The following is a 25,135-nucleotide window of genomic DNA, read 5'->3' on the forward strand; positions in this document are numbered from 1 at the left end:
AATTCCCTATTAGCAAAACTGGCCTTCAAAAATTAGGGAGAAATAAAGACATTCCCAGATAAACAAAACCTGAGGCAGTTCATTGCTATTAGACTGTCCTACAAGAAATGCTAAAGGGAGTCATTCAGGCAGAAGTGAAAGGACTCTAGGAAGTAACTTGAATCTACATCTATTTTGTGATGAAATAAAGACCTCCAGTAAAGATAAATACATGGGAAAATATAGCTATTATTGTTGTAATTTTGTCTTGTAACTCTACTTTTTATCTCCTACAAGACTTAAAAGACAAATGCATACAAAACAATTATAAATCTATAATGCATACAAAATAATTATAAACCTATATTGTCAGGCACACAATATATGAAGATATAATTTGTGACATCAATAAAGGGAGAACAAAATTTTATAGGAGTAGCAATTTTGTATGCTATTGAATTCAAACTGGTATCAATTCAAATTAGACTGTATAATGTTGACTATAATCCCCACAGTAACCACAAAAAGAACATTTAACAATTATGCATAAAAGGAAATGGGAAGGGAATCATAATCATTCACCACAAAAAATCAACACAGAAGGAAACAGTAATGGAGAAAATGAGAAACAAAAAAGGCATAAGACATAAAGACAACAAATAAAATGGCAGAAGTTCTTCCTTATACTAATTATTTTTTTTTTAAGATTTTTTTTGACGTGGACAATTTTTTTTTTTTAAGTCTTTATTGAATTGGTTACAATATTCCTTCTGTTTTATGTTTTGGTTTTTTGGCCACAAGGCATGTTGGATCCTAGCTCCCCAGCCAGGAATTGAACCTGCACCCTCTGCATTGGAAGGTGAATTATTAACCACTGGACTTCCAGGGAAGTCCCATACTAATTACTTTAAACGTAAATGGATTAAACTCTCCAAACAGAAGGCAAAGATTGGCAAAATGGATAAAAGAGAAATAAAAATAAATGATCCAGCTATATGCTGTCTATAAAAGACTCACTTTAGCTCTAAAGACACAGATATGTTGAAAGTGAAAGGATAGAAAAAGACATTCTGTGCAAATAGTAACCAAAAGAGAATTGGAGTGGGTATTAGATTAGTATTAGATAAAATAGATTGTAAGCCAAAAATTGTTTTAAGAAACAAAAATGTATATTACATATTGATAAAAAAAGTCACTTCATCAAGAAGATATAATTTATGCACCAACAGAGCCCCCCACAAAATATATGAAGCAAACATTGATAGAATTAAAAACTGGATAGATCTATAAGAATTGTTAGAAACTTCAATATTTCACTGTCAAAAAATGGATAAAACCTTTAGACAGAAGATCAATGAGGAAACAGAAGACTTGAATAACACTATAAACAAACTAGACCTAATGGACATATATAAAACACTCCACCCAACAACAATAAAATATACGTTTCTCAAGGGCGCAAGGCACATTCTCCAGAATAGACCATATGTTAGGCCACAAAACAATTTTCAGTACATTTTAAAAGACTGAAATCATACTAAGTATCTTCTCTGACCACAATGGAATGAAGCTAGAAATCAATAACAAACGGAAAAGTGGAAAATTCACTTGTGGCATATTAAATGTGGCAATTAAACAACACACTCTTTAAAAACCAATAGGTCAAAGAAGAAAGTATAAGGAAAATTTCAAAATATATGATCCAGCAATTCTACTCCAAGGTATGTATATATCTGGAGTATATATTTTCAAAATATTAAAAAAGCAACTCAAAGAGAAACTTGTATATCAGTGTTTATTGCAGCATATTCATAATAACCAAAAGGTGGAAATAGCTCAAGTGTTCATCAACAGATGAATGGATAACAAAAATATGGCATACATATACAATAGAATATTATTTAGACATAAAAAGGAATGAAATTCTGATACATGCTATAACATGGATGAATCCTGAAAGCATATTAAACAAAATAAGTCAGGCACAAAAGAACAAATATTGCATGATTCCACTTATAAGAAGCAGAATAGGTAAATTCATATCGAAATTGAGTAGATAAGAGCTTACCAGGAGCTGATGGGGAGAGAGGAATAGGGAGTTATTACTTACTGGTTAGAGTTCCTCTCTGGAGTGATGAAAAAGTTTTGAAGATAATGGTGATGGCTGCGCAACATGAATGTAATTAATGACACTGAAGCTGTACATTTAAAAATGGTTAAAATGATAAATTTTATGTTATATATATTATTTAAACATTTTTAATAACAATTTTATTATGGTAAAATATACATATATATTACCACAATAAAAAATTTAATGTATTAAGATTTGTTTTTTCTGAGGGAAAATTCACAAGAATTTTAAAGAGAATCTTACAGAGTAAAAACATGACTTGCTTTGTTGTTATGAGCACATGTACTTATGAGCCAATCATACATTTGCACAGCTTTAGATCTCGAAATGTACCATTCATCTGCCCTTCTACCAAGAAGACTGCAGCGTGTTTATCAAGGTAAAAAAATGAACAAGCTTTAATGATTCTCTTCTGACAAGTTAAACAGAAGAAAAATATAGGATATAGGCTGTTAAAATTTTACTTTGAGAGGCTATCTCAGCAAGTAATCTAAATAAGTGTATGATGGTATATTCATTGCTTTTTGAAAATAGTTAGATGGCTGTGTAATTTTTAGTGAAAGAGCAAGGTAGCACTGAATGTTAAGAATCCCAAGCGTTAATATCTGAATATTTCTCTCAAAAGAAATCTATTACTGGGGAAAGTGGCTAAATAGGTTAATTTGTCAGATGAATTATTCAAATAACCACTAGAATATACCACAGGGAAAAAGACAAACCCTCAAGGAAGGAGAAAACAGGACAAGATGAAAGTAGTACAAAATGTTGAGAAACATATGGATGAGATATAAAACCACAACAGAGAACAGAACAAGAAACAAGCAGAACAAAATTTTGAAAGCTGAAAAAGCATATGCATGGACTGGCAGACTCAAGAAAGGCAAATCAAGCCAGCAGTGGAGAAAGATGAGAATCAACCCAATTCACCTCTCACAATTGCCAGTCGGCAGATGCAGTACCTCAGGGGGTACTGGACAGTGGCTAAAATAATGAGAACCTGATGAAAACTATTTGGAGGTTATATTCCTGATATCCCTTTCCCAACTCCCCACCACTGCTTGTCTGGCCCTCCCCCACACCAGCTAAAGTCCAGAGGTTTATTCTCTAGAGCAGTTAAAGCAGTTTTCTGGACTGCAGGCACTGGGTACTAAGCCAAAAGTGTATGTGTGGGAGGGGATGGACAGGATGGCCATAAAAATGTAGAGTGCCAGAAAGCCTGTTCTTCTCCAATATGGCAACTGGAACACTAGCAGACAGACCCTTAGCCTCCAGGAAGGAAACTGGAAACCTCTACTCTGGAGAATCTGACCAAAGCAAGATATTCATGTGGAGGAGCCCACCCAAAAAAAGCCCACCCAGATAACCCTAAAGCAAACCCCTTCCACAAGTCCAAGGCTTCTAATCAGCTTTATAGTCCACTGTATGTCTACCATAAGTAGACAGCCAAGGATTGCCAGATGTCCTAGAAAAGCCTAAAACATAGAAAAAGAAATAAATACATGAGAAGAAATTTGGAGTTAACAGATTCTACAGAAAAACAATTTCAAAAGAAAGAACATAGGGACTTCCCTGGTGGTCCAGTGGTAAAGAATCCACCTTCCAATGCAGGGGACGTGGGTTCAATCCCTGCTCAGGGAACTAAGATCCCAAATGCCATGGGGCAACTAAGCCCGTGCTCCACAACTACTGAGCTCGTGTGCCTTAATGAGAGAGTCCACGTGCCACAAACTACAGAGCCCACGCACCACAACTACGGAGTCCACAGGCCCTGGACCCTGTGCCACAACTAGAGAGAAGCCCGCACACTGCCAACGAAAGATCCGCATGTCTCAACGAAGATCCTGTGTGCTACAACTAAGACCCAACACAGCCAAAAAAAATAAAGGTAAATAAATACTAAAAACAAACACAAACACTATCACGAACATCCTCAATGGTAACAGAACAAATCCATAGACAAGAATATAAAATAAGAACTGAGTACTATATAAGAAAAGGAACTTTCAGAAATCATAAAGGGATCTTGAGATCTAAAAATATAGCAAAGAGTTGGAAGACTGAATCAAAGAGCTAAAGAAGAGATGGAGAGAGGGTAGGAAAACAGAGATCCAATCCAACATCAAAATATCAGTTCCAGAAAGAGAGAAGCAGAGGAGAGGAAATCAATGAACACTGAAAGTTTCCCAGAACTGAAAGATATGAGCTATCGCATGGAAAGAGTTCATCAAACACCTAAGATAATGAATAAAAATAGACCCACACCAAGGCACATCGCTGCGAAATTGCACTACCCTGAGAACCAAGGTATTCTACAAAGCTTTCAAGTCACATTCAAAGAGCAGAAATCAAAATGGTTTTGGATTTCTCAACACAACTGGAAATAAGACAATGAAGCAATACCTTCAAAATTCTGAAGGAAAATTATCTCCCACCCAGAATTTTATAAAATATTAATCAAATATGATAGATATGCAAGGTCAAAAAATTTACCTATATATTGATACTTTCTCTAGAAGCTAACAAAGGGTGTGCTTCACCAAAATGGAAAACAATAAAGCCAATAAAATGGAAAACAAAAAAATCCAGAAAACAGATCAGCACAGGAGAAGAGTAAATGCAAATCCCAAAAGCTTAGGCACAAGAACATAGATTTAAGCAGAATGATTCAAGAGACAGGTTAATGGTTACACTCATCAAGATCAGTGCTAGTACTGTACTCTTAAACTTGAGGAACAGCATGCCCAGGTGAAACTGGTCCTAATTATCTGTAGGTTGGTCTTTACCATGTATGATTACATGCCAGCTTTCCATTCCATCTCAGCTACAAGGATCAGCAAAGACACTCACATCACCCTACGGAAGTACTGTCTTGACCTACTCCTTTGAGCTAGAATTTAATTCCTCATGGACTGAGAACCAGTAAATACAAAGAAGTCTACTCCCTCTGACCACATTTTTGTCAGACCATCAATTAGGCAGTGCACACTATAGGCCCTTCCAGATACCCTCTGGTGAGCCTTCTATTTAGCAGGACTCACTCATGACCTTAGCCACGAACTTCCTCAAAAGTGACTTTTGTAAACTCTCATGGAAGCTGAAGCCAGACTATGACCCCAAGACTTCATTATGCTCTCCCTGAAGCTTTCATGTAATAATGACAATGTTGCCCTTTAATACCTGCCAACAGATTTTTCAGAAGTAAATATATTGTTTAAGAGTGTATGTATATGTAATAAAATAAAAGAAATGCAAAGGAATGATTAACACAAAGTCAGGATAGTGCCTACATCTGTAAGAGGGGAGGGATGCAATTACAACACACAAGAGTCTTCTTAGATTCTAGTAAATGCTCTATTTCTTGACCTTCTTAGATACTACAAATGTTTCACTTCTTAACCTGATGGTGGGTATATGAATGCTCATTTTATTATTACTCTTTAAATCATATGCTTTTTGAATTTATAATTTACTTCACAAATGTAAAAAATCATCCTATCCACTTCCTTGCTCAGATTCCAAGCTCAATAAAGACCATTCTGGTAACAGTTTGACTCTATTGTAGCTTTGCCTCCATTAAGAGAATGGACATCAGACCACTTGGCATGTACATTTTTCTTTTTAAAGTAATAAACTGGTGTGCTAATTTTTAAAATAATATTCATAAAATAATGAATGTTTGGTTGATTTAATGACTATGTCCTTATATATGAGATTAAATTCGTTTCTAAATAAATCCTCTGAGAGTCAGTATATCCTCTGCAAGTAACCAAACTCATTCTCAGATCAGGAATTTTTCGATGCTTCAATTTCATCCCATATTGCAGCTTCAATTTTTGAAGTGTCATATTCCCTCATCATATCAAACTCAAGCCATGGCTGACTCCACTTCTGGGCCTCCTTCATTTGCTCTTCAGTTAAACAAAGGTCAAATCTGATCCCCTTAATATTAAATTTTGGACGTTCCCAGCGTTTGGACCACGGCTTGGGCTTCATTTTTACTTTCAGCTAAGGAAGATATAAGGAAAGGAACAAATTAGGCTGACAGTTGCAAGCAAAAATTCTTCTAAAAGTTTTCTTTAAGATGATTCTTAGTTTATACTTGAACTTCCAGTTCCAAATGTACAACTTATACCTGATTAACAGGAACTTCTTGGCTAGGTTCTTGTGCTATTGGCTGCATATTCATATCAAAAGTGCTGTATTCAGGAAGGGCGTCTCGCAAGTATAGCAAGCTATCATCCAGCCGTTTCTGTAATTTGACTACTTGGATCTCCTGGATTCGAGGATTATAAAGTTCAAAGCAAATCTCAACACCTAAAAGAGAAGAAAACATATTCTTATAATCTAAATTCAGATTCCTGCATACACCTCATACTATAAAAAAGCTATTTCATGAAGGAATTAGCTCAGGGTTTTGCATGTAGGAAATGTGACATAAATTTGTAATCTTTAAAATGAAGATTATTGAAAGAAATAGAAATGAACAAATCCATGTAGATTAAAAAATGAGAAAACCTGAATTAGAATGATAAAGTCTAAAGAAAACTGTCTTCTATAAATATATTGAGCCATTTATCTCCTCGATTTTGATAGTATTAAATTAGTTGGAAGTTTGAACAATTCTTCACTTTGCTATGTTCTTGTTTATTTCCCAATTACTTAAATAAAACTCTATCTTCGACAAAATTTTGACTCTTATCTTCTACATTTTGAGCAACAGAATTAATGATGCAAAAAGACTAAGTACATTTTTAAATTCTAACTTTGATTTAGAAGTCCTCTTAAGATGGCCTAGGTTTGTTAACACTCTGGAGCCCTCCACAGGAGAAACAGCTTTGAGTGTTTCCAAGATGCTGACATAAAAGGTTAATATATATCATCTGTATCATCAAACATTTAAAAGGAAGAGTGTATTCTGAGGTTTCCTGGAATAATCCCAAGAGAAATAGAAATAGTAAAACATATGATCAACGTTAACATCAAGTGTTTAATATCAGGATTTAATCCAGTATCCACTGTACATCTATTCTGTTATAGGCACTGATTTAGGAGCTGTGCCTATAGCAAAATCAAAATAGGTAAAATCCTTCTCTTCTCATAAAGCCTACATTCTAGTGGATGACAAATGATAAATAAACCAACAAGGTACTTTCATATAGTGAAGACAATACAGGGTGATGACACTGTGACTGGGGAGGGGGCAAATTTATGTATGTATGTATGTATGCATGCATGCCACACCGCATGGCTTGAGGGATCTTAGTTCCTTGACTAGGAATCGAACTTGGGCCCCTGGCAGTGAGAGCACTGGGTCCTAACCAGTGGACCACCAGGGAATTCCCAGGGGCAACTTTAAATAGTATAGTCAGGGAAAGCCTCTCAGAAAAGATAACATTTAAGTTGATACTGTAAAGAGCCAAGAATGCTCCAGTCAGAAAGAACAGCAAATGCAGAGGCTCTGGGGTCTTAACAAACCTGCCATGTTGGAAAAACTAGAAAAAGGTCCATTTGGCTGGAGCAAAGTAACTTGGTGGGCCAGGAAAGTAAGCCAGAGATACTGCACAGCTGCAGGCAGGAGATGATGGTGGCATGGACAAGAGTGGTAGCAATGGAGATGGAGAAACGGGCAAAATTGGGATAAAAGTTTTGGAAATTAAGCCATGAAAACTTGCTGATTGACTGGATGTGTGAAAGAGAATAACTAAAAATAGCTCCTAAGTTTTGGGTTTAAATAAATGGGTGTGGAGTGGTACAACTTATGGAAATAGAAAAAACTGTTAAAAGAACACATTGTGAAGGAAACAAAGAGTTCTGTTTTGAACTTGTTTTATGCTTATAAGGTGCCCAAATGCAGATGTCAAATAGGTAGTTGTATGTGCAAATTTGGAACAAGGAAAGGGTCAGTCCCTGACACATAAATCTGGGAAGTTAATACCACATGGATGGTATTTAAAGCCAATGGACTAGAAAGAATCATCAAAGTAGGAAGTATCAATGGGGAAGGTACAGGCAGGCCACAAACAGTCAAAATGTTAATGGTAGAAAATAGCAAGAGAGAACTAATACTTTTGAGTATTCTGTGTCCAGTACTTCATATAGAACATCACAATAAACTGACCACAACCCTGGGAGGTAGAAGCTATTATCTCAATTTTAAAGAAAAAAAATCATCTCAGGTCTACCACACCTTTGCTCCTGCCTTTCTATTACAAGATTTCTCCAAGTACACAACCTGATTGTTGGCCCAAGTTTCTGCAATCAAGTTCTGCTGAGTTCCTACATGCACAGCACCACAGGTCATTATAGGATAAGGAAGACAGCAACGATTCTCACATGTTCAATTTCTTTCAATATACTACTTCACTGTTGGGGACCATGAAGCACACAACTTTAAGTATGAAAAATGTACTGTTCCTGCCAATTTTTTTGTCTTTATTTCTTAAAAAAAGTTTTTTTTAGTTTTATTCATGTTTATTTTATTGAAGTATAGTTGCTATACAATATTATATGTTACAAGTATATAATATAGTGATTCACAATTTTTAAAAGTTATACTCCATTTATAGTTACTATAAAATATTGGCTATATTCCCCATGCTGTATAATATATCCTTGTAGCTTATTTTATACATAACAGTTTGTACCTCTTAATCCCCTATCCCTATATCATCACTCTCCTCTTCCCACTCCCCACTGGCAACCACTGGTTTGTTCTCTATACCTGTGAGTCTGCTTCTTTTTTGTTATATTCACTAGTTTGTTGTATTCTTAGGTTCCACATAGAAGTGATAACATACAGTACTGGTCTTTCTCCATCTGACTTATTTCACTTAGCATAATACCCTCCAAGTCCATCCATGTTCCTGCCATTTTGATTCATAATTTTTCTAGAATTTTACCACCCCTATCTTATTGACATAGCAAATGTAATTCTGCGTTTTAAAAAATTCCTCCAATTCTTATAAAACTAACAATTGTGGTGACTGTTGTAATATAAAGCAAAATGGGGGCCATTCATTTTAGGAGAAAGTTAACTTGCAAGGACATCATTATGCTTATCTTAATGTTTTCAAGGGTTATTTGCTCCTAAAATGAATGCCCCCATACTGCTTTATAGTCACTTGTCTCCTCCTTTGATGTTGCCATGATTTGGAAAGTCTACTTCTAATGGTTGTTGTCCCTGTAACAAAAGAAGCCTTCAGGAGAAAGCAAAGCACCAACTGTATGTACTCAGCAACCTCAATTCTCATACCATTCTTAGGCCACAGGCTCCCTGTCATCCCTCCAAGCTCCCTTTCACTTTCAAGTTCCAGATGTCTTCACCCAGGATGCAGAAAATAAAAAAGACTCCTGAGATAACATTTTCCAGAAAATCAAAATAATGAAATGAAGCCTACCTTGTCCTTCAATAGTATTCCTAAGGATAAAAGTAGCTCCAAGTCCTGTTCCTGATCTCTGGATGCAAATTCCCAGAAACTGGCTGGTTTTTCCATTGGCATATGGGTCAGCAGTAGTAACACGAAGAATGCTTCCTCCAAATTCAAAAGAAAAGTGAACTTTTACATGAGACGCAGAATCAAACAACAGCATTTCCAGATAACTTCAAAGTTCCTAAATATTTTAATATAATATTAGGAATAAGTACCTCATATGGGCAAAACACAGATAGGTGAAAAACAATTTTCTCTTTGTCGAGAAAACTAACCCTCCAACCACTAATAATAAAAGCATCCAGCTCTTACTGACCAACATAGAACTCTGGAATGTGGAGTATTTTTCTCCTTTCTAACATATCTTTTCTTTCTATTTGAAATTTCAGAGGATTTGTTCTTCCCCTTGGAGGAATGAATTCAGGACTCAAGAACCTGTGAAAAATATAGAGTAAAATAAATTAAAAGCAAACTTAAAAGACCACTAAAAAAGAAACCATTGCTTTACCAAAAAAAGTGAAAGATTAGGATGCTGACATGTTTTATTCTTCCTTCTCTAAATAAGAAAAGTCCATCTTATTTCTAAAACTGTTGTCAATTCTCATGAAAATAGCTAACAATTTCTGAGTACTCACCCGGCATTGTGTTAAAAGCTTTATTAAACATCTATAGCATAACTTAATCCCTACAACAACAAGGTGAGTTTGGTGTCATCATCTCCTTATTACAGATGAAGAAAATGAAGCTTGGAGACAGTAAACAACGGACCTACTACTACATTAGCTATAAACTTATCAAGCCAAGATTAACAGACTTATTACTACATTAGCTATAAACTTATCATGTCTGTCAGATTCCAAAGCCTGTGACCCACAGGCCTCACGCTGAGTTGTACATGTTATAGTAAATTATGTTGGAAAAGATATAAACATATAAATCATCAATTGTAAACTAGCTTTAAAAATAATCTCCCTATTAGCCAACTGATTTTAAAGTCATTATGAAATATCTAATCTGTAGAAAAGTATAAATGATATTACAATGAAAATATATGTCCCTGTCACCCACCTCAAGGAATAAATTAACAATGCAGTTGAAGCCCCTGTGCACCCCTCCCTACCCCCATAGTTAATTACTGTGGGGTAATTAACTAAATTTTGTGTGATGATTATTCCTATGAATTTCTTCCTTTTCCTCAATTTCCTACTTTAAAACGTTTCAAACCTACCAAAAAGATGAAATAGTAATACAATGAACACCCATATATACTTCACCTAATTTCACCTACTGCCAACATTTTGCCGTATTTGCTTTACATGTACATATAATTTTTTTCCAGAACCATTTGAAAATGTCAAACAGCAAGCCATTTCATCCCTCAAACTTTAGAAGGCTTCTGCTAAGAATAAGGACTTTCTCTTACATTTATCACAATACTTTTATGACACCTAAGAACTTCAGCATTAATTCAGTAGTATAATCTAATACAGTTCATATTTAAATGTACCTAATTCGTCCTGGAAAAGGTCTTTTATAGCTGTTTGTTGTTCAATCCAAGCTACAATCAAGCTTCACATATTATGTCTGGTTGTTAGTCTCTTAAACTAGTACTCTTCCCCATATTTGCATTTTTGTAACATTGACTTTTTTGAAGAGTCAAAGCTGATCATCTTATAAACCATCCCTGGATCTGAATTTGTTTACTGTTTCCACATACCTAGACCAAGGATATACATTTTTGGTAAAAATATTACAGAGGTGATGATGTGATCTTCTTATTCCAACACATCAGGAGACACATAATGTCAGCTTGAATGGCTACTGGGAAAACTAGGTTTGACTGCTCGTGAAAGTAGAGAATTTCCCCTGTATATTTTTTTATACTTTACATATGTATGTATGTCTGGGCAATACAAAAATGCTACCATACTTGTCAATTCTTCTGCAGGTTGCTTTTTTCACACATCATAGTTGAAGTTCATCCATGTTAACTCTAGTTCATTCATGTTTCACTGCTGTATAATAGTCCATTATGAGAATGTATTTGCTCATTCACCTACTGAAGGATATCTAGGCTGCTTCTAAACTTTTATTACAAACATTACTTTTGTGTTCATTTTTGTACATCTCTCCTTGTACATATTACTTTCCTTAAGTTGTATACTGTCTGGGTGGGAAGGTACAGACAACCTCAAACTTACAAAATTTTGTCAAATTGTTTCCCAAAGTAGTTACTCCCATTTAACTGAATTATATTGTGTTGCCATTTAAGAGAAATATTCCTTTTCCACCTTAAAAAAAAAAGTTGTACTGAGAAATCTTTTCTGAATCTCTAGGTTCCATAAATTCAAGTTTATTTCAACTTAGAACCACAGGATATTTTAAACATTAAACACAAATACATATGCAGAGAAAATCGAATCGACAATATAGAGCCCTTTCATAAAGCCTAAGTCACACCAATTTTCCCCCCTAAAATTCGCTTTTTAATAAGGTTATACAATTCTACAGAAACAGTTTCTGCAAATTCTAGATCATCTAAATTTACACGTACCTACAAAGTTACCACTGCCTGCTTAAGTGAACCAGGCTTTTAAGCACACTGTTTTGAAGAGCAAATTTCAGAAACAAATTGGTAGAAATTTTTACCACCGTATCGCTTTTACAGGGACACTAAAACACAGTTAGTTAGGAAACTAAAACAGGGTGAGTTCTGGCCAATCCATTTCACCTAGGGAGAAAAGATCCGTTCCTTAACGTCAACAGGTAAAATACAATGTATTTCACAGAAAAATTCTCGATACGGGCCAAAGAGCCTCAAATCTGGGGAATCTCTACTTGAAATTCTAATATGACTGCAGAGAAAGTTCAATGCCGACTTGGGAGAAGCGAGGAAGTCAAACCTGAGTTGGGTGCGCTTCACGCATACATCAATCCTGCACACAAGTTCTTATCTGGGAGACCCCAGAATAAGACCCGTTTCAGACCTCGGAAGCAACTACAGGTTCTAGAGCGCACAGACCCAAAAGGCAGGAATCGCGTCCAGGTCGGGGCTCTCACCTGCTTTCCCGGCGCTGGGGACGGCGCTTGTCCACGATAATCGGTTTCGGCGGTGGCTGGAACGCGCCGGGCTCAGAAGGTCCAGTGATCTGCCGCCGGCTCGGCCCCACGAGGGCCTCTGCGGAAGCGCACCACAGAGGTCAAGACTGCTCGCGCCAGCCCAGAGCTCCCGCGAAACCTTTAAATCGCCCCCAATGCGCGGTCCCACGAAAGGCCTCCTCCCATGTCGCCCCTGACTTCCAGAATCGCCTCCCCCTAGCCTGACCCTAAGCTCCTTCTGTCGCCGGCTAGCAAGCCCCGCTGCACTTACGGCAGGCGACAGAGACTGGCGCAGGGCGCAGAGCCCAGGCGCATCGAAAGGTCCAGCCCAGGGCCATTGCAGCCCGGCAACCCCTGGCAATGGAGGCCGCCATGCTTGCTCCCTCAGTCGAGACTACAACTCCCAGTAATCAGTGCGACAAGGTCGCGGTCACCTGAGCCAGATGGCGCCTGCTAAGGGACAAAATAGCCAAGTCTTTCTCCACCCACCCCACCCCCACTCCCCACAAGGGCCCGGATGTCTTAGGGAAAGTGCACTGTATTTCTCTAGTTCTCTTCATGTGCCAAGTTATATCACTCTACGGGAGTGTTCTCTCAGCCTAGAAAGATTTCCTCCCTCTTTGAATCAACTCTACCTTCAATTTCTCAGGCAAGACTTCAGTATGTCAAAATTCTCATTATAGGCTCTCATTCTGCCATTAGCAGCTCTGATGTCATTTGCAATTTTAATTTTTAGTTTAACTTAATTTTTAATTACTTGTGTAATTATTGGATTAGCGTCTAACTCCGCCATTATACTGTAAGCTCCTGAGGGCATGGAGTTTGTCTTTTGCTCACCATTTTCTCTCAGCATCTAGCTGGTCCTCACTCTTTGTTGAATGCAAAGAAAGGAAAAGAAAATGGTTCCTGACAGAAGGGGTGGCAAAGTCCCTGAGACTACAGAGAGCATTACTCCCTTGAGGAGCTAAACTTGAGTTTGGGCTGAGCAACTGTAGGTAGGGATTATATTACCCTGAAAACTGGGTTCACCTTTTGTTCGGTGTTGAGACGAGACACAACCAAGCCAATATCAGAAGGAAGGATGTATTACTTACAGCAAGTAAGGGGAACACCTGGGATCTTTCCCAAAGCAGTGTCTCCCTGCACAGCAAATTTGAAGAAATCTTAAGCTAAGGGAACATGCATATTCATGAAGGGGTTGGGCCATATATGCATATTCATGAAGGGGCTTGAAAAGGAGAATCCAGCATAGAATGTTGCAGCTGAAAGCTAGCTAAAGCAGTTTTAGTCTCCATTATTTTATGTTCTACTCACTTCCTTTCACTTGCCTCCCACAAGTGATTTCTTTTCCTAGTTAATTGCTTTTACAAATGATTACTTATTAGTTAGTGTTATATTGTGCACCTGGTATTTTTCTTCCTTTGAAACACTCCCGAACACTCCCTTCCATTGTGAGCATTCTTCTGTTGTGGAAGGGGGACCCCTTCCAGGGCTCTTGTCTAACACTCAGAAATGAATTGTGGAGGAGACAGGTGCTGACAAAGCAAGAAACTTTATTGAGAAGGGGCACCTGGGCAGAGAGCAGCAGAGTAAGGGAACCCAGGAGAGTGCTTTGCCACGTCTTGCAGTCTCAGGTTTTGTGGTAATGGGGTTAATTTCTGGGTTGTCTCTGGCCAATCAGTGTAACTCAGGGTCCTTCTTGGTGGCACATGCATCATTCAGCCAAGATGGATTCAGTGAGGATTCTGGGAGGTTGGCAGGACATATGGACTGGAGTCTCCTCTCTCCTTTTGACCTTTCCCAAATCCTTTCAGTTGGTGGTAGCTTGTTAGTTCCGCATTCCTTACCAGGACCTCCTGTTGTAAGATAACGTATGCAAGTGGTTACTATTGTGCCTGGCCAGGGTGGGTAGTTTTGGTCAGTGGTTCCCCTAACAACTCCCCACTGAGAGACTTCATACTCAAGATACTTCTTGGGAATTGGGGCAGTGGTTTCTTTCTTCTGTAACTACTTCCTGCTGAGAGTGGGCGTAGTCCTGCCTAGTAGAGTAGAAGTCTCTCTCTACCTGATCTAAATCAAGTTATCCCATGTCTGAAACCAGCTTCCACCCTTGTAGTAACAACAATTTATCCTGAAACTGTTGGACCCTGTAGGAGATAAACCTTGTAAGCAGTTGAAACACACAGGGGCCAAACAGGATTGTCATCACTGGGCCTAGAAAAGGAAGGCAAAATTTGGGGTGAGGGCTGCAGGGTGTGTGACTTTCTTCTGATTGGTTGGTGGTGAGGTAACAGGGTGATGCTCCAGGAATCTTGCACTCAGCCTGAAGTTACCATCCTCCACTTGGTTGGGGGCCCCAGTTCTGCAGAAGAACTCAAAGATATTGTTATGTATACTACTTGAGGAGGAACCAGGACCCTGCCCCAAGGCTGCATTTTTGTTTCTTGACTGCTCCTCCTTTCTGCATTCCCTCCCTTCCCTGTAGTAATGGTTTGAATCTGCCCTTTGGAACGCACGGAAGGTCAAGGAAGCTGAATGAAGCCTATTTCCTAAAAACAAGAAACAAGGGACACAGAAAGGTTTTTGTATCCAAGGGGGACCCACAGGGTCCTGCTCAGTTTCAAGATCACAAAATGGCTTAAGCCCAAAATGTCTTCTCTTATGTCAAAAAGCTGTAACTGGTTCTTTTTCTCTGGGGACCCCCTACCCTATCTGCTTCCAATAGGTGGCAAAACTAAAAAGGTAAATTGTAAGTCTTGTTAAGAAATTTGAAATTTGTACTCTCAGCAATGGTGTGCCACTGGAAGGATTTCACACTCAGAGTTGTCATGGTCCGAATGCAGGTTGGAAAAGAATTTCTAGACACAAGGAAGAATGGAAAGAAGATAGAATTTATTAGAGGGAAGGGTCACTGCCAGAACAGCAGGCCAACTTCCTGATAGCCAGGGGGAGTTGACCCTGAGCAAGGGTTTCTGGTCTGTTTTTATAGCCAGGGAAAAAGAGAACCTGGGAATCATCTGCTGATTGGGCAGGTATGTATACTTACAATGTGCAGAGCGTGAGAAGAATGGGACAAATACCTTTCCTTATTTGGGATGGGAAAGGGACAGGGCATGCTGCTTGGGAGGGCTTTGGGACATTGTAATGGTCGCAATGTGACATAGTGATAAGAGTCCTGTAACTCTTTGTTCCAGCAATATTGGCCCTTTGACTTTATCTTGTTCTTTGTCCTTGGAGCATCACAAGAGTGAGATGATTACTTAGTTACTTATTGGTCATTCCAGTTGAATTAATGTCCCAAAGTACCTCAAACTCAATGTGTCCATATTGAATACACTATGTTCACCTCCAAACTTCCTCCCCAGTGTTAGCTATCTCAAGGAATGGCTTCAAAATCCAATCTGTTGCTTAAAGCCAAAAATCTCATTGTCATTTCTGATTCCTTTATGTCTCTCCCTAGGAAAAGTTCCTAAAACTACACCTGGCACCATCAACTATCTCAAATATCTTAAACTTTCTCATCCTCCCATCCATATTGCTAATCCAGGTTACCATCCTTTCTCCTCAGGATCACTGCAAACCACTGCAACTGTCTTCTCATTGGTCTTCCTGCCTCCAGTTCCCTTCAGTCGTTCTCCACATAAAAACCAAAAAGATGGCTCAGAAATGCATACCTAGTCCTTGTTTTTTCCCAGTTTAAAGCCATCCACAGTTTTCAGTTGACAGATAAAAAGTCAAATTCTCAAAGAAAGTGAGCCATGTTCTGAGGACAGAATTCAAATTACTGCGAGGAGGGACAAAGTCTTCTTTTAACTCCAGCTTCCTTGATTAGAACAGAATTTAACTTATAATAGCAAGGAATTACACAATCAAAGTTTCAGATTAGCTAATTTTAGTCTCTCTCTGCCCACCCAAAAAGGATACTTCAAACTTTTAAGAGAAGTAAAAAGGGAGGAGAGACAAAGATAATTGTGACTGGTAGCCATGTTCAGAGATCAGGCTTGTCTTATTCACTTGCATTTTACCTCAGAAGATAAAGATGGAGAGATGGGCTAGGGCCACTGGTCCTAGAGAGATTAGCAGATTGAGCTGCTACAGAAGAACGGGAGGGTGGGAGTTGGAGGAATACATGATGTGTGAGCAGAATCCCATGCCTACTGTTAGGTATATGAGAAGATAAATAGGGAAATCACTGTAGCATACCAACTATGGAAAGAGATGGCTGCAGGGATCAGTCCTAGACTACCCAGTATTATTTTTTACTAGAAAACTGAATTTCACTAAGATTTGAGGAATACTAGCTTGAGAAGTATGTTTTATCTGAAAGAAAATATTCATAAAATGTAATGACTTAGACTTCTACTTTCTTTCTAGGTATTTGTTTATAGACACATATCAATGCATTTTAATCAACGTTACCTAGAGAATCATGGAAGGAAAATAACAATTTGCTAGAGACGAATTATTTCTAACTGTATAATAATGTTGATTGGTTTGTTATCACAGAAGTAACACATACTTGAAGGAACTGGGATTTGATTTCCCCCTGCCTACAAGTGAATAAGTTGTTTTTGTCTCATAAACATTGGTAGAAGACATGAGACTCCTGAGACAAAGGACTTTATTACTGATGGCACAAAAAGTAAGCAGCATGAGCATCAGCATGTTTGCAAACATCTCCTTTGCCCTCAAACCCCACATGTTGACACCATGGGCACAGATGCAGTGGGTTTCCTTCACAGCTGAGGAACACTGAACTTAGTAAATCCTTTGCTTTTATAGCAAGCAGTAAACAAGCCTGTGCTTTGTCCTGGTGAGACATGGACATTAACCCCTCAAGGTTGCTCATTGTAAACTCAATCTTGAGAAATGGTCTGGATAGCATACCCACTAAGACACGTAGGAGCTCAAGAGACCCATGGAAAACTCTCTCCCAATAATACTTCATCTAGGAAATGTGAAAAAAAAATAACAAGGAAAATCTACCTCCTAAACTTTGAGAAGGGTTTATGGACGGCCACGGGAATCACACTTAAAGTTCAGGTGATAAAAGTTTTGAAACTGGGACACAAATACTCCTGTTAGGTACACCTAAAACCTCTCACACATTCTCGACCTCACGGTTTGGGATTGGGATTACTCTCTCAGGGGGGTCACTGAGGGGCCCCCATTTCCCAAATTCTCAAAGACAATCCTTCAGGTGTCCCAGAGATGGTGCTAATGTCCTCCATCTTTGAACATGGTGAGAGTTTCCTCACAGAGCCTGTCCACTTCTAAGCCCTAGCCTCTTCCCCGGTATGCTGTAAAACCTGAGCAAGTCACAGAAGAGGCTTGGAATGCAGAGCCTGTAGACTATCAGTGTGCTGGATCCTCAAGGCCACAGGCAGCCTTGGCTGGAGAAGCATGTAACACAGCGGTCTGTATGGATTAGTGGGATGTTTCCCACAGAGGCTACTAATCCATATGGATATACGCTAGGAGTGGTTTCCAAACCTGGCTGTTCCCTCCCAGTCTCTTGTATTGGATTTTTATCTGTACCTGTTTCCTGGCTTGCTGGGTATTCCCGTACAATCTCCCACAGGGATCTCAAATTCAATGTGTTCCTAATTGACTTAATCATTTCCTACCTATCCAGATCTGCTCCTGCTCCTGCATTTCTATCTTGATGGATGAAATACTAAGCCACCCCACTGCCCAAGGTACAACCTTGGGAATCTTGATTGACTCCTCCATCTTGCTTATCCTGGATCATCCATCTAAGACCAACTCTTGTTGATTTTACTACATAAATATTCCTTATACCTATTCTTTCCCCTGAATTATTTGCCACTTCTCTGGCTCAGCTCTCCATCATTTCTCCAGTAGATTTGCAATATCTTCCTTACTAATCTCTCTTCCAGGGATTCTCAAAGGAGATGCTATTGGCATTTTGAGAAAGACAGTTGTGCATTTGTGCAAGATGTTTCCAGCATCCAATGATTGCATGCATGAAATGTCAGTAGTGCCCCCTAGTTGTAAGAACCAACCTCTCCTCCCACAAGTGGTGCTAGAAAGGAGTTAATGCTGATCAGAGACCCAGGGATATCAAGGGGCAAAGTAGAGTCACAGGAACCATCAGGGCTGACCTGAGCCTAATCTGAAGGCAGGAACCTGTGTCCCTGATGGGGCTCCTAGGGTAGAAATGTGGTTCCCCGTGGGGTGTAGATCCAGCAGGCACTGAATCTCTACTCCATACCTCGTCCTTCTTTAATTGTCTTCTCTTTCAAATTTTCCTCTTCTTACTCTACACATTAACCTCAGGATTGTTTTCACTTGCAAGATCCAAATGTCATGTAAATGCCAATTTCTACCAAACTTGAATCTCTAGCCAAGGTATCTCTTTTGACCTTGAAATTTTGTATATATTGAAATTTAGTATATAAAAAGGGTGGCTATTCAAATCAGTTCAGAAAAGTAAATTATTCAAAAAGTTGTCTCCATACATACAGAGAAAAGTTTAGATCCTTAACCAATTATAGAAGTATGTTCCTGATGGTTAAAGAAATTGATAGAAAAATTATAAAGTCATAGAAGAAATATTAAAGGAATGTATGTTTGAAGATTCCAGTTTGATGGTGACATAGGAAGATCCTGAATTCACCTCTTCCCACATACGCACTGAGGCTATAGCTACATATGGAACAATTTCCTCTGGAAAAAACATAAAGGCTGGTTAAGCAACAACTACACACTGGTAAATCAGAAGAAAACCACATTGAAGTGGGTAGGAGAGGCTGGGATACAATCTCATTATAAACTTCATCCCCAGTTTATAACTCACAATCAAGAGGGAATTCAAAACCTGGAGCTTCTCTCTGAAGAGGGAAGGATTTGAACCCTATATTGGGCGCCCCAAATTTTAAGACCTGCACCAGAGAGATGAGCCCCCAAAACATCTAGCTTTGAAAAACAGTAGGACTCGCTTCCACAAGACTGTAGTGATCTGAGAAACGGGTCTTCAAGAACTCACCTGCTCCAAGGGCCCAGGGCAGAAGCAGCCTATCCCACCCAAACTAAGAGTCTACTAGAACATTCTACCAGGATGCTGGGTTGGAGACTGGTGGGCACTATCTTCGCTGTCTCCCTCTATCTTGCTATAGCTGGGTGGGTGGTTGGGAGAAAGGGGTGACGTTGGTCAAAGATCACAAACTTTCAGTCACAAAATTAAAAGAAAAAAAAAACAGGCATGTAAAATTCACATAAAAGAAAAATGAAAAACTATGAGAGAGATCGATAAACCCAATCACAGGTGTACCTCATTTTACTGTGCTTTGCTTCACTGTGCTTCACAGATACTGCAGTTTTTACAGATTGAAGGGTTGTAGCAACCCTGCACTGAGCAAGTCTATCAATGCCATTTTTCTAACATCATTTGCGCACTTTGTGTCTCCGTGTCACATTTTGGTAATTCTCGCAATATTTCAAACCTTCCACCAGCAAAAGAATTATGACTTGCTGAAGGATCAGATGATGGTTAGCATTTTTTGTCTACAAAGTATTTCTTAATTAAGGCATGTACATTGTTTTCTTAGACATAATGCTATTGCACACTTAATAGACTACAGTATACTGTAAACATAACTTTTATATGCACTGGGAAACCAAAATATTCGTGTGACTCACTTTATTGCAATATTCACTATTCTGTGATGGTCTGGAGCCAAATTTGTAGTATCTATGAGGTACGCCTTTATATCAATACTGATATGAATAACAGAAGTAATCATAAACAAAAGTAAAGAATTAGTAGTTATAACCAAGGACTAATATCCAGAATATACAAAGAAATCATACATATAAAATAACACACATACTTCATTATTGAACTGTAGAGAATATATTAATAAGCATTCACAGAAGAAAATAATATAAATGACCATGAAATATGAAAACAATTTCCATCTAGTTTGTAATCAGGGGAATTAAAATTAGAGCAACAGTTAAGATTATTTCTTCAGAGAGAGAATATAAATGGAGACAGGTATTACTCCACACATTGTTTTTGTTTTTGTTTTGCGGTACGCGGGCCTCTCACTGCTGTGGCCTCTCCCTTTGCGGAGCACAGGCTCCGGATGCGCACGCTCAGCGGCCATGGCTCACGGGCCCAGCCGCTCCGCGGCATGTGGGATTCTCCCGGACGGGGGCACGAACCCCCATCCCCTGCATCGGCAGGCGGACTCTCAACCACTGCGCCACCAGGGAAGCCCTACACACATTGTTAACAGGGTTTAAGATTTCAGTACTGAGGTAACAGGAAATTTGGCAGTATCTTGGAACTTAAAGTATACATACTCTTTGACTCAATAATTCCACATCTTATCTACTCCTAAGGAAAACTCACATATGCACAACACACACAAGAATGTTCATTGCAGAAATGCTTGTTATAACAAAGAATGGAAAGAAACTTGATGGTTAAGTATAGTGTGACAAATCAACAGCTAAATATACTGTGGTTTGTTCTATCCTAAGACATTACACAACAGATTTAAAAATCACTTACACTACTGGGCATATATCCTGAGAAAACCATAATTCAAAAAGAGTCATGTACCAAAATGTTCATTGCAGCTCAATTTACAATAGCCCGGAGATGGAAACAACCTAAGTGTCCATCATCGGATGAATGGATAAAGAAGATGTGGCACATATATACAATGGAATATTACTCAGCCATAAAAAGAAACGAAATTGAGCTATTTGTAATGAGGTGGATAGACCTAGAGTCTGTCATACAGAGTGAAGTAAGTTAGAAAGAGAAAGACAAATACTGTATGTTAACACATATATATGGAATTTAAGAAAAAAATAGTCATGAAGAACCTAGGGGTAAGACAGGAATAAAGACACAGACCTACTAGAGAATGGACTTGAGGATATGGGGAGGGGGAAGGGTAAGCTGTGACAAAGCGAGAGAGATGCATGGACATATATACACTACCAAACATAAGGTAGATAGCTAGTGGGAAGCAGCCGCATAGCACAGGGAGATCAGCTTGGTGCTTTGTGACCACCTGGAAGGGTGGGAGGGAGGGAGATGCAAGAGGGAAGAGATATGGGAACATATGTATATATATAACTGATTCCCTTTGTTATAAAGCAGAAACTAACACACCATTGTAAAGCAATTATACTCCAATAAAGATGTAAAAAAAAAAAAAAGTAAAGCAATATTGAGAACTCCCTGGTGGTCCAGTGGTTAGGACTCTGCCCTTTCACTGCTGAGCGCTGGGGTTCAATCCCTGGTCAGGGAACTAAGATCTCCCCCAAAAAAGAAAAAAAAGCAAAGCAGTGTCATGCAGTTATATAAAAAATAAGCAGAGTGAAAAGAACTGCTTGCCTTATAACGGAAAGGAAATATTTGGTAACATTTAGTAAAGAGTGAGTAGCCATGAAGGAGTTAAACTGTTAACCTTTTTTTTTTTTTGAAAGCAAGGAGTCCTAACCACTGAACTGCCAGGGAATTCCCACCTTTAACGTTCTGAGAGTTTTCTTACAATACACACCCATAATATTACCATAAGAAAATTAAAAGAATATACCCGATGTCACCCCTCCCCTTTCCTCTTCAGTAAAGGAAACAAACCATGAGGATGAAGAACAAAACATAAGCAATTACATCAGAAATGAATCCTTCAGCTTGAGTTTTCTCCCTTTTATCCTTCCCAAAGGAAAAAAAGAACAATCAAGAGCAAGCAGTAGGCCCACCAGGTGGCACTACTGGCCAGCTTCACACTCAGAAAAAAGCACTACAGCTCATTAGGATTTTTGAAGCCTGACGCTATTTAGAAACACTTCTCTGGTAACATACAATAGAAATGGTCCCTGAAAGTGTAGTCTTAAGATTCTGCCATTTGCCTTTGTTGAGATTAGGAAGTTTATTCCTATTTTGTTGATGGACAGATTTCTCCCACTCCCCACCCAACAGTCGTTCAGAAGAATATATTTCTTATAATAATTACATTCCGCAAATTTAACAAAGCACTTTGAAATCCATTAAGTAATATTTCTCAAAGAAAGCATAATTCACAAAGTTCTTAATTAGCTAGTACCATACAACTACCCAATAAGAAGTGATTATCATCCAACGGATAATGGCCTCTAACCCTGTAACTATTCAACACACAAGAACCAGCTTCCCAGTTGGTGCGGGGCTCCTCTCTGTGATGAGGATACTAGAAAGTTGATGCTACCTATACTGGAATAAACCAGATATGGCTTAAGTGTAGATTTGAGGTTATTTTTAATCCTGCTTTGTGTCAGGGGTTCAGTGTCAATGGAGATTTTTAATGCTCAAAACAGCAATAATTATGTTGTATCATTGTGCTTCTTAGATATCTAAGTGGAAGTGGTGAGTTGGCAGTTTATATAAGTGCCAGGTACAATAAAATCATCTGAGCTAGAGGTAGGGTCCTTGTATGGCTATTAGCATAAATGATGCCATCTTGGGCCATAGAGTTCCTCCTGTCCTTCCACTGACCCTACCCAGGACTGTACTATGTGGCAAATCACTTCTCTGTTATTAAGGGCTTTGTAGTTAATACATATTATTTAATAATCATTAGGACTAGGTTGCCTCTATGCTCTGTTAGTCCCCAAACAATGATGAAGACCTTTGCTGATGTAATCCTGGCACCCATGAGACTAGTTACCCATTCATAAATGTTGACTTAGGAATTCATATCCTGTTTCCAAGCATGTACCCCCATACACTAGGTTAACTATAAAATTGTCCCAATGGCCCTTTGGTGGTGCAGAGTGCATTTGTTAAGGCTTTCAGATCGTCATCTGCCTGATCCCACCCGGTGAGTACGTTACCCTATAGTAAACTGATCCATTGATTATACGGAGCTGCTTGCCTCGTTTTTCAATCTCGAGATGCCTTCTCAGTTTTGTGGGCACTTTTTGTTCCCTCCCTCCACCAGCCCTCTTCTGAGGAAGTACAAATAAATACAAGCATTAGAGTAATATTAATTGAGATATTAATTGATGTTTTTCTCCTCTGTGTATTGTCCTTTATTTTTTTTTCTGAACTTTCCCTCAACCATCTCCATCCCAGAAGTTGGTCCAGTTTAATTGTCTCAGGGAAGAAGAGCAATAGCAGAAAACACCCTGCTAGTCTCTGGCTAAAGCTCATATTCACTAAGGAGATTAAGTGAGATGTAAACACCACAATAGAGGGAGTGCCTTTAAACCTAAAACCATAATTAAGACTTCCTTTGGGTGGGGTGGGGCTGGGAGGAAGTTGGGAGTAGGAAGATTCCAGAAAGGAATGGTTATAGCCTCCCAGTGGTGGTTCCCAATTCTGAAGCCCAGAGCATTGGATGGGTCCTGAAGAGAGGGTCTATGCATGATGCTAACTGGGCAGAGTTCTTGGGTAAGTGGGGAGAGCAAAGGGCATTCAGACTCCAGAGAGATCTTAGAGGACCCAAGGCCAGTGAACAAGCAGTGATATCAGAGAGATGGAACAGAGCTGTGGGGTGTGGAGGGATGAACCAAAATATATTGGAATTAAATTTCTACTCTTCCTATGGAAAGTGGCATTCCTGGTGGTCGTGAGGCTCCAAATAGAAACTGAAGTAAATCTAGATGAAGTTATATTTCATTTATATGAGTCTGAGGACAGAGATTCCTCCCTGAAACACAGATTCATCTTGTTTTCTTATCAATACTACGCAGTAATGCAGAAATTAATACTAGACAGTAATACAGCAGAAATGAAGAGTAGGAGAAAGAATCTTGAGACAGTGATGAGAGAGAACAGATAGCCGTAATGACCAGTTTGATGTGGGGGCTAAAGGAGAAGGAGGCAGCATCTGCAATGAGCCCCAGGTTTCTTGCTTGAGGCCTTGGGGTTAGAAGTTGAGGCCATTTACTAGGACATGGAAGACATGAGCAAGGGAGTCGTTGTGAGCCTGGGAGACTTGGGGAAGTCACGTAATTCTCTCTCCTACTCTGTGGCCTCATCTCTAAAATGGGGGCAGTGCTGCATACCATAGGGTCCCACTCATTTCACAAAGACCTGTTAGAGTGCTGTGGGCTAGAGTTGATAACTGAGATGCTAACAGTTGAAAAATACAACAGTTGATGGGGAACATTAGACTGGAAGGAAACTTAAAGAACGAAATGTTCCCCATCTCTCTAAGTGAATAGATCAGAGCCAGAGACATCCCTTCTAGTTTGACACTGCTACTTAGTATCCACATCATGGCCCACCTTTACTGGGCCTCTGTCCCCTGTAAAATGAGGACCACATGTGGTCCCACCTCTAACTTAAGCAGGGGCAGGACGTGAGGAGGAAAGGAAGAGGGACTTCAGATGATAGTTACTACTGATTGATCTGTCTTCAGAAGCATCGCAGCAGCATGCAGGATGAGTATGGAGCTAGGTCAGTGCCCAGAGAAGACTGGATGCTGAAGAAGGACAGAAGCAGGAGGGACATGAGATGTGGGGG

General features: G+C 39.1%; 1 protein-coding gene across 1 annotated transcript; it reads right to left on the reverse strand.

Moving 5' to 3' along the window:
• Nucleotides 1–1,763: 1,763 nt before the first annotated feature.
• MRPL19 (mitochondrial ribosomal protein L19) lies at nucleotides 1,764–13,037 on the reverse strand. Its single transcript, XM_079940058.1, has 6 exons — nucleotides 12,914–13,037; nucleotides 12,604–12,721; nucleotides 9,860–9,978; nucleotides 9,511–9,645; nucleotides 6,246–6,427; nucleotides 1,764–6,118 (listed from the first exon to the last, which is right to left on the reverse strand). Exons 1-6 carry the CDS (start codon nucleotides 13,014–13,016, stop codon nucleotides 5,897–5,899), a joined length of 879 nt encoding a protein of 292 aa, XP_079796184.1. The 5' UTR covers nucleotides 13,017–13,037; the 3' UTR covers nucleotides 1,764–5,896.
• Between the last annotated feature and the right edge of the window lie 12,098 nt (nucleotides 13,038–25,135).

This window comes from Stenella coeruleoalba, assembly GCF_951394435.1.
Source record: "Stenella coeruleoalba genome assembly, chromosome: 13".
Classification (NCBI taxonomy): Eukaryota; Metazoa; Chordata; class Mammalia; order Artiodactyla; family Delphinidae; genus Stenella; species Stenella coeruleoalba.

What these genes read in the sequence shown, in the direction of transcription:
- MRPL19 (XM_079940058.1), bottom strand. Translation starts at nt 13,016, where the DNA reads ATGGCGGCCTCCATTGCCAGGGGTTGCCGGGCTGCAATGGCCCTGGGC. An exon ending in CATTCCAGAGTTCTATGTTG is followed by an intron (nt 9,646 to 9,859) that starts GTCAGTAAGAGC and finishes TTGAATTTGGAG; the next exon opens with GAAGCATTCTTCGTGTTACT. An exon ending in GAATACTATTGAAGGACAAG is followed by an intron (nt 6,428 to 9,510) that starts GTAGGCTTCATT and finishes CTTCTCTTTTAG; the next exon opens with GTGTTGAGATTTGCTTTGAA.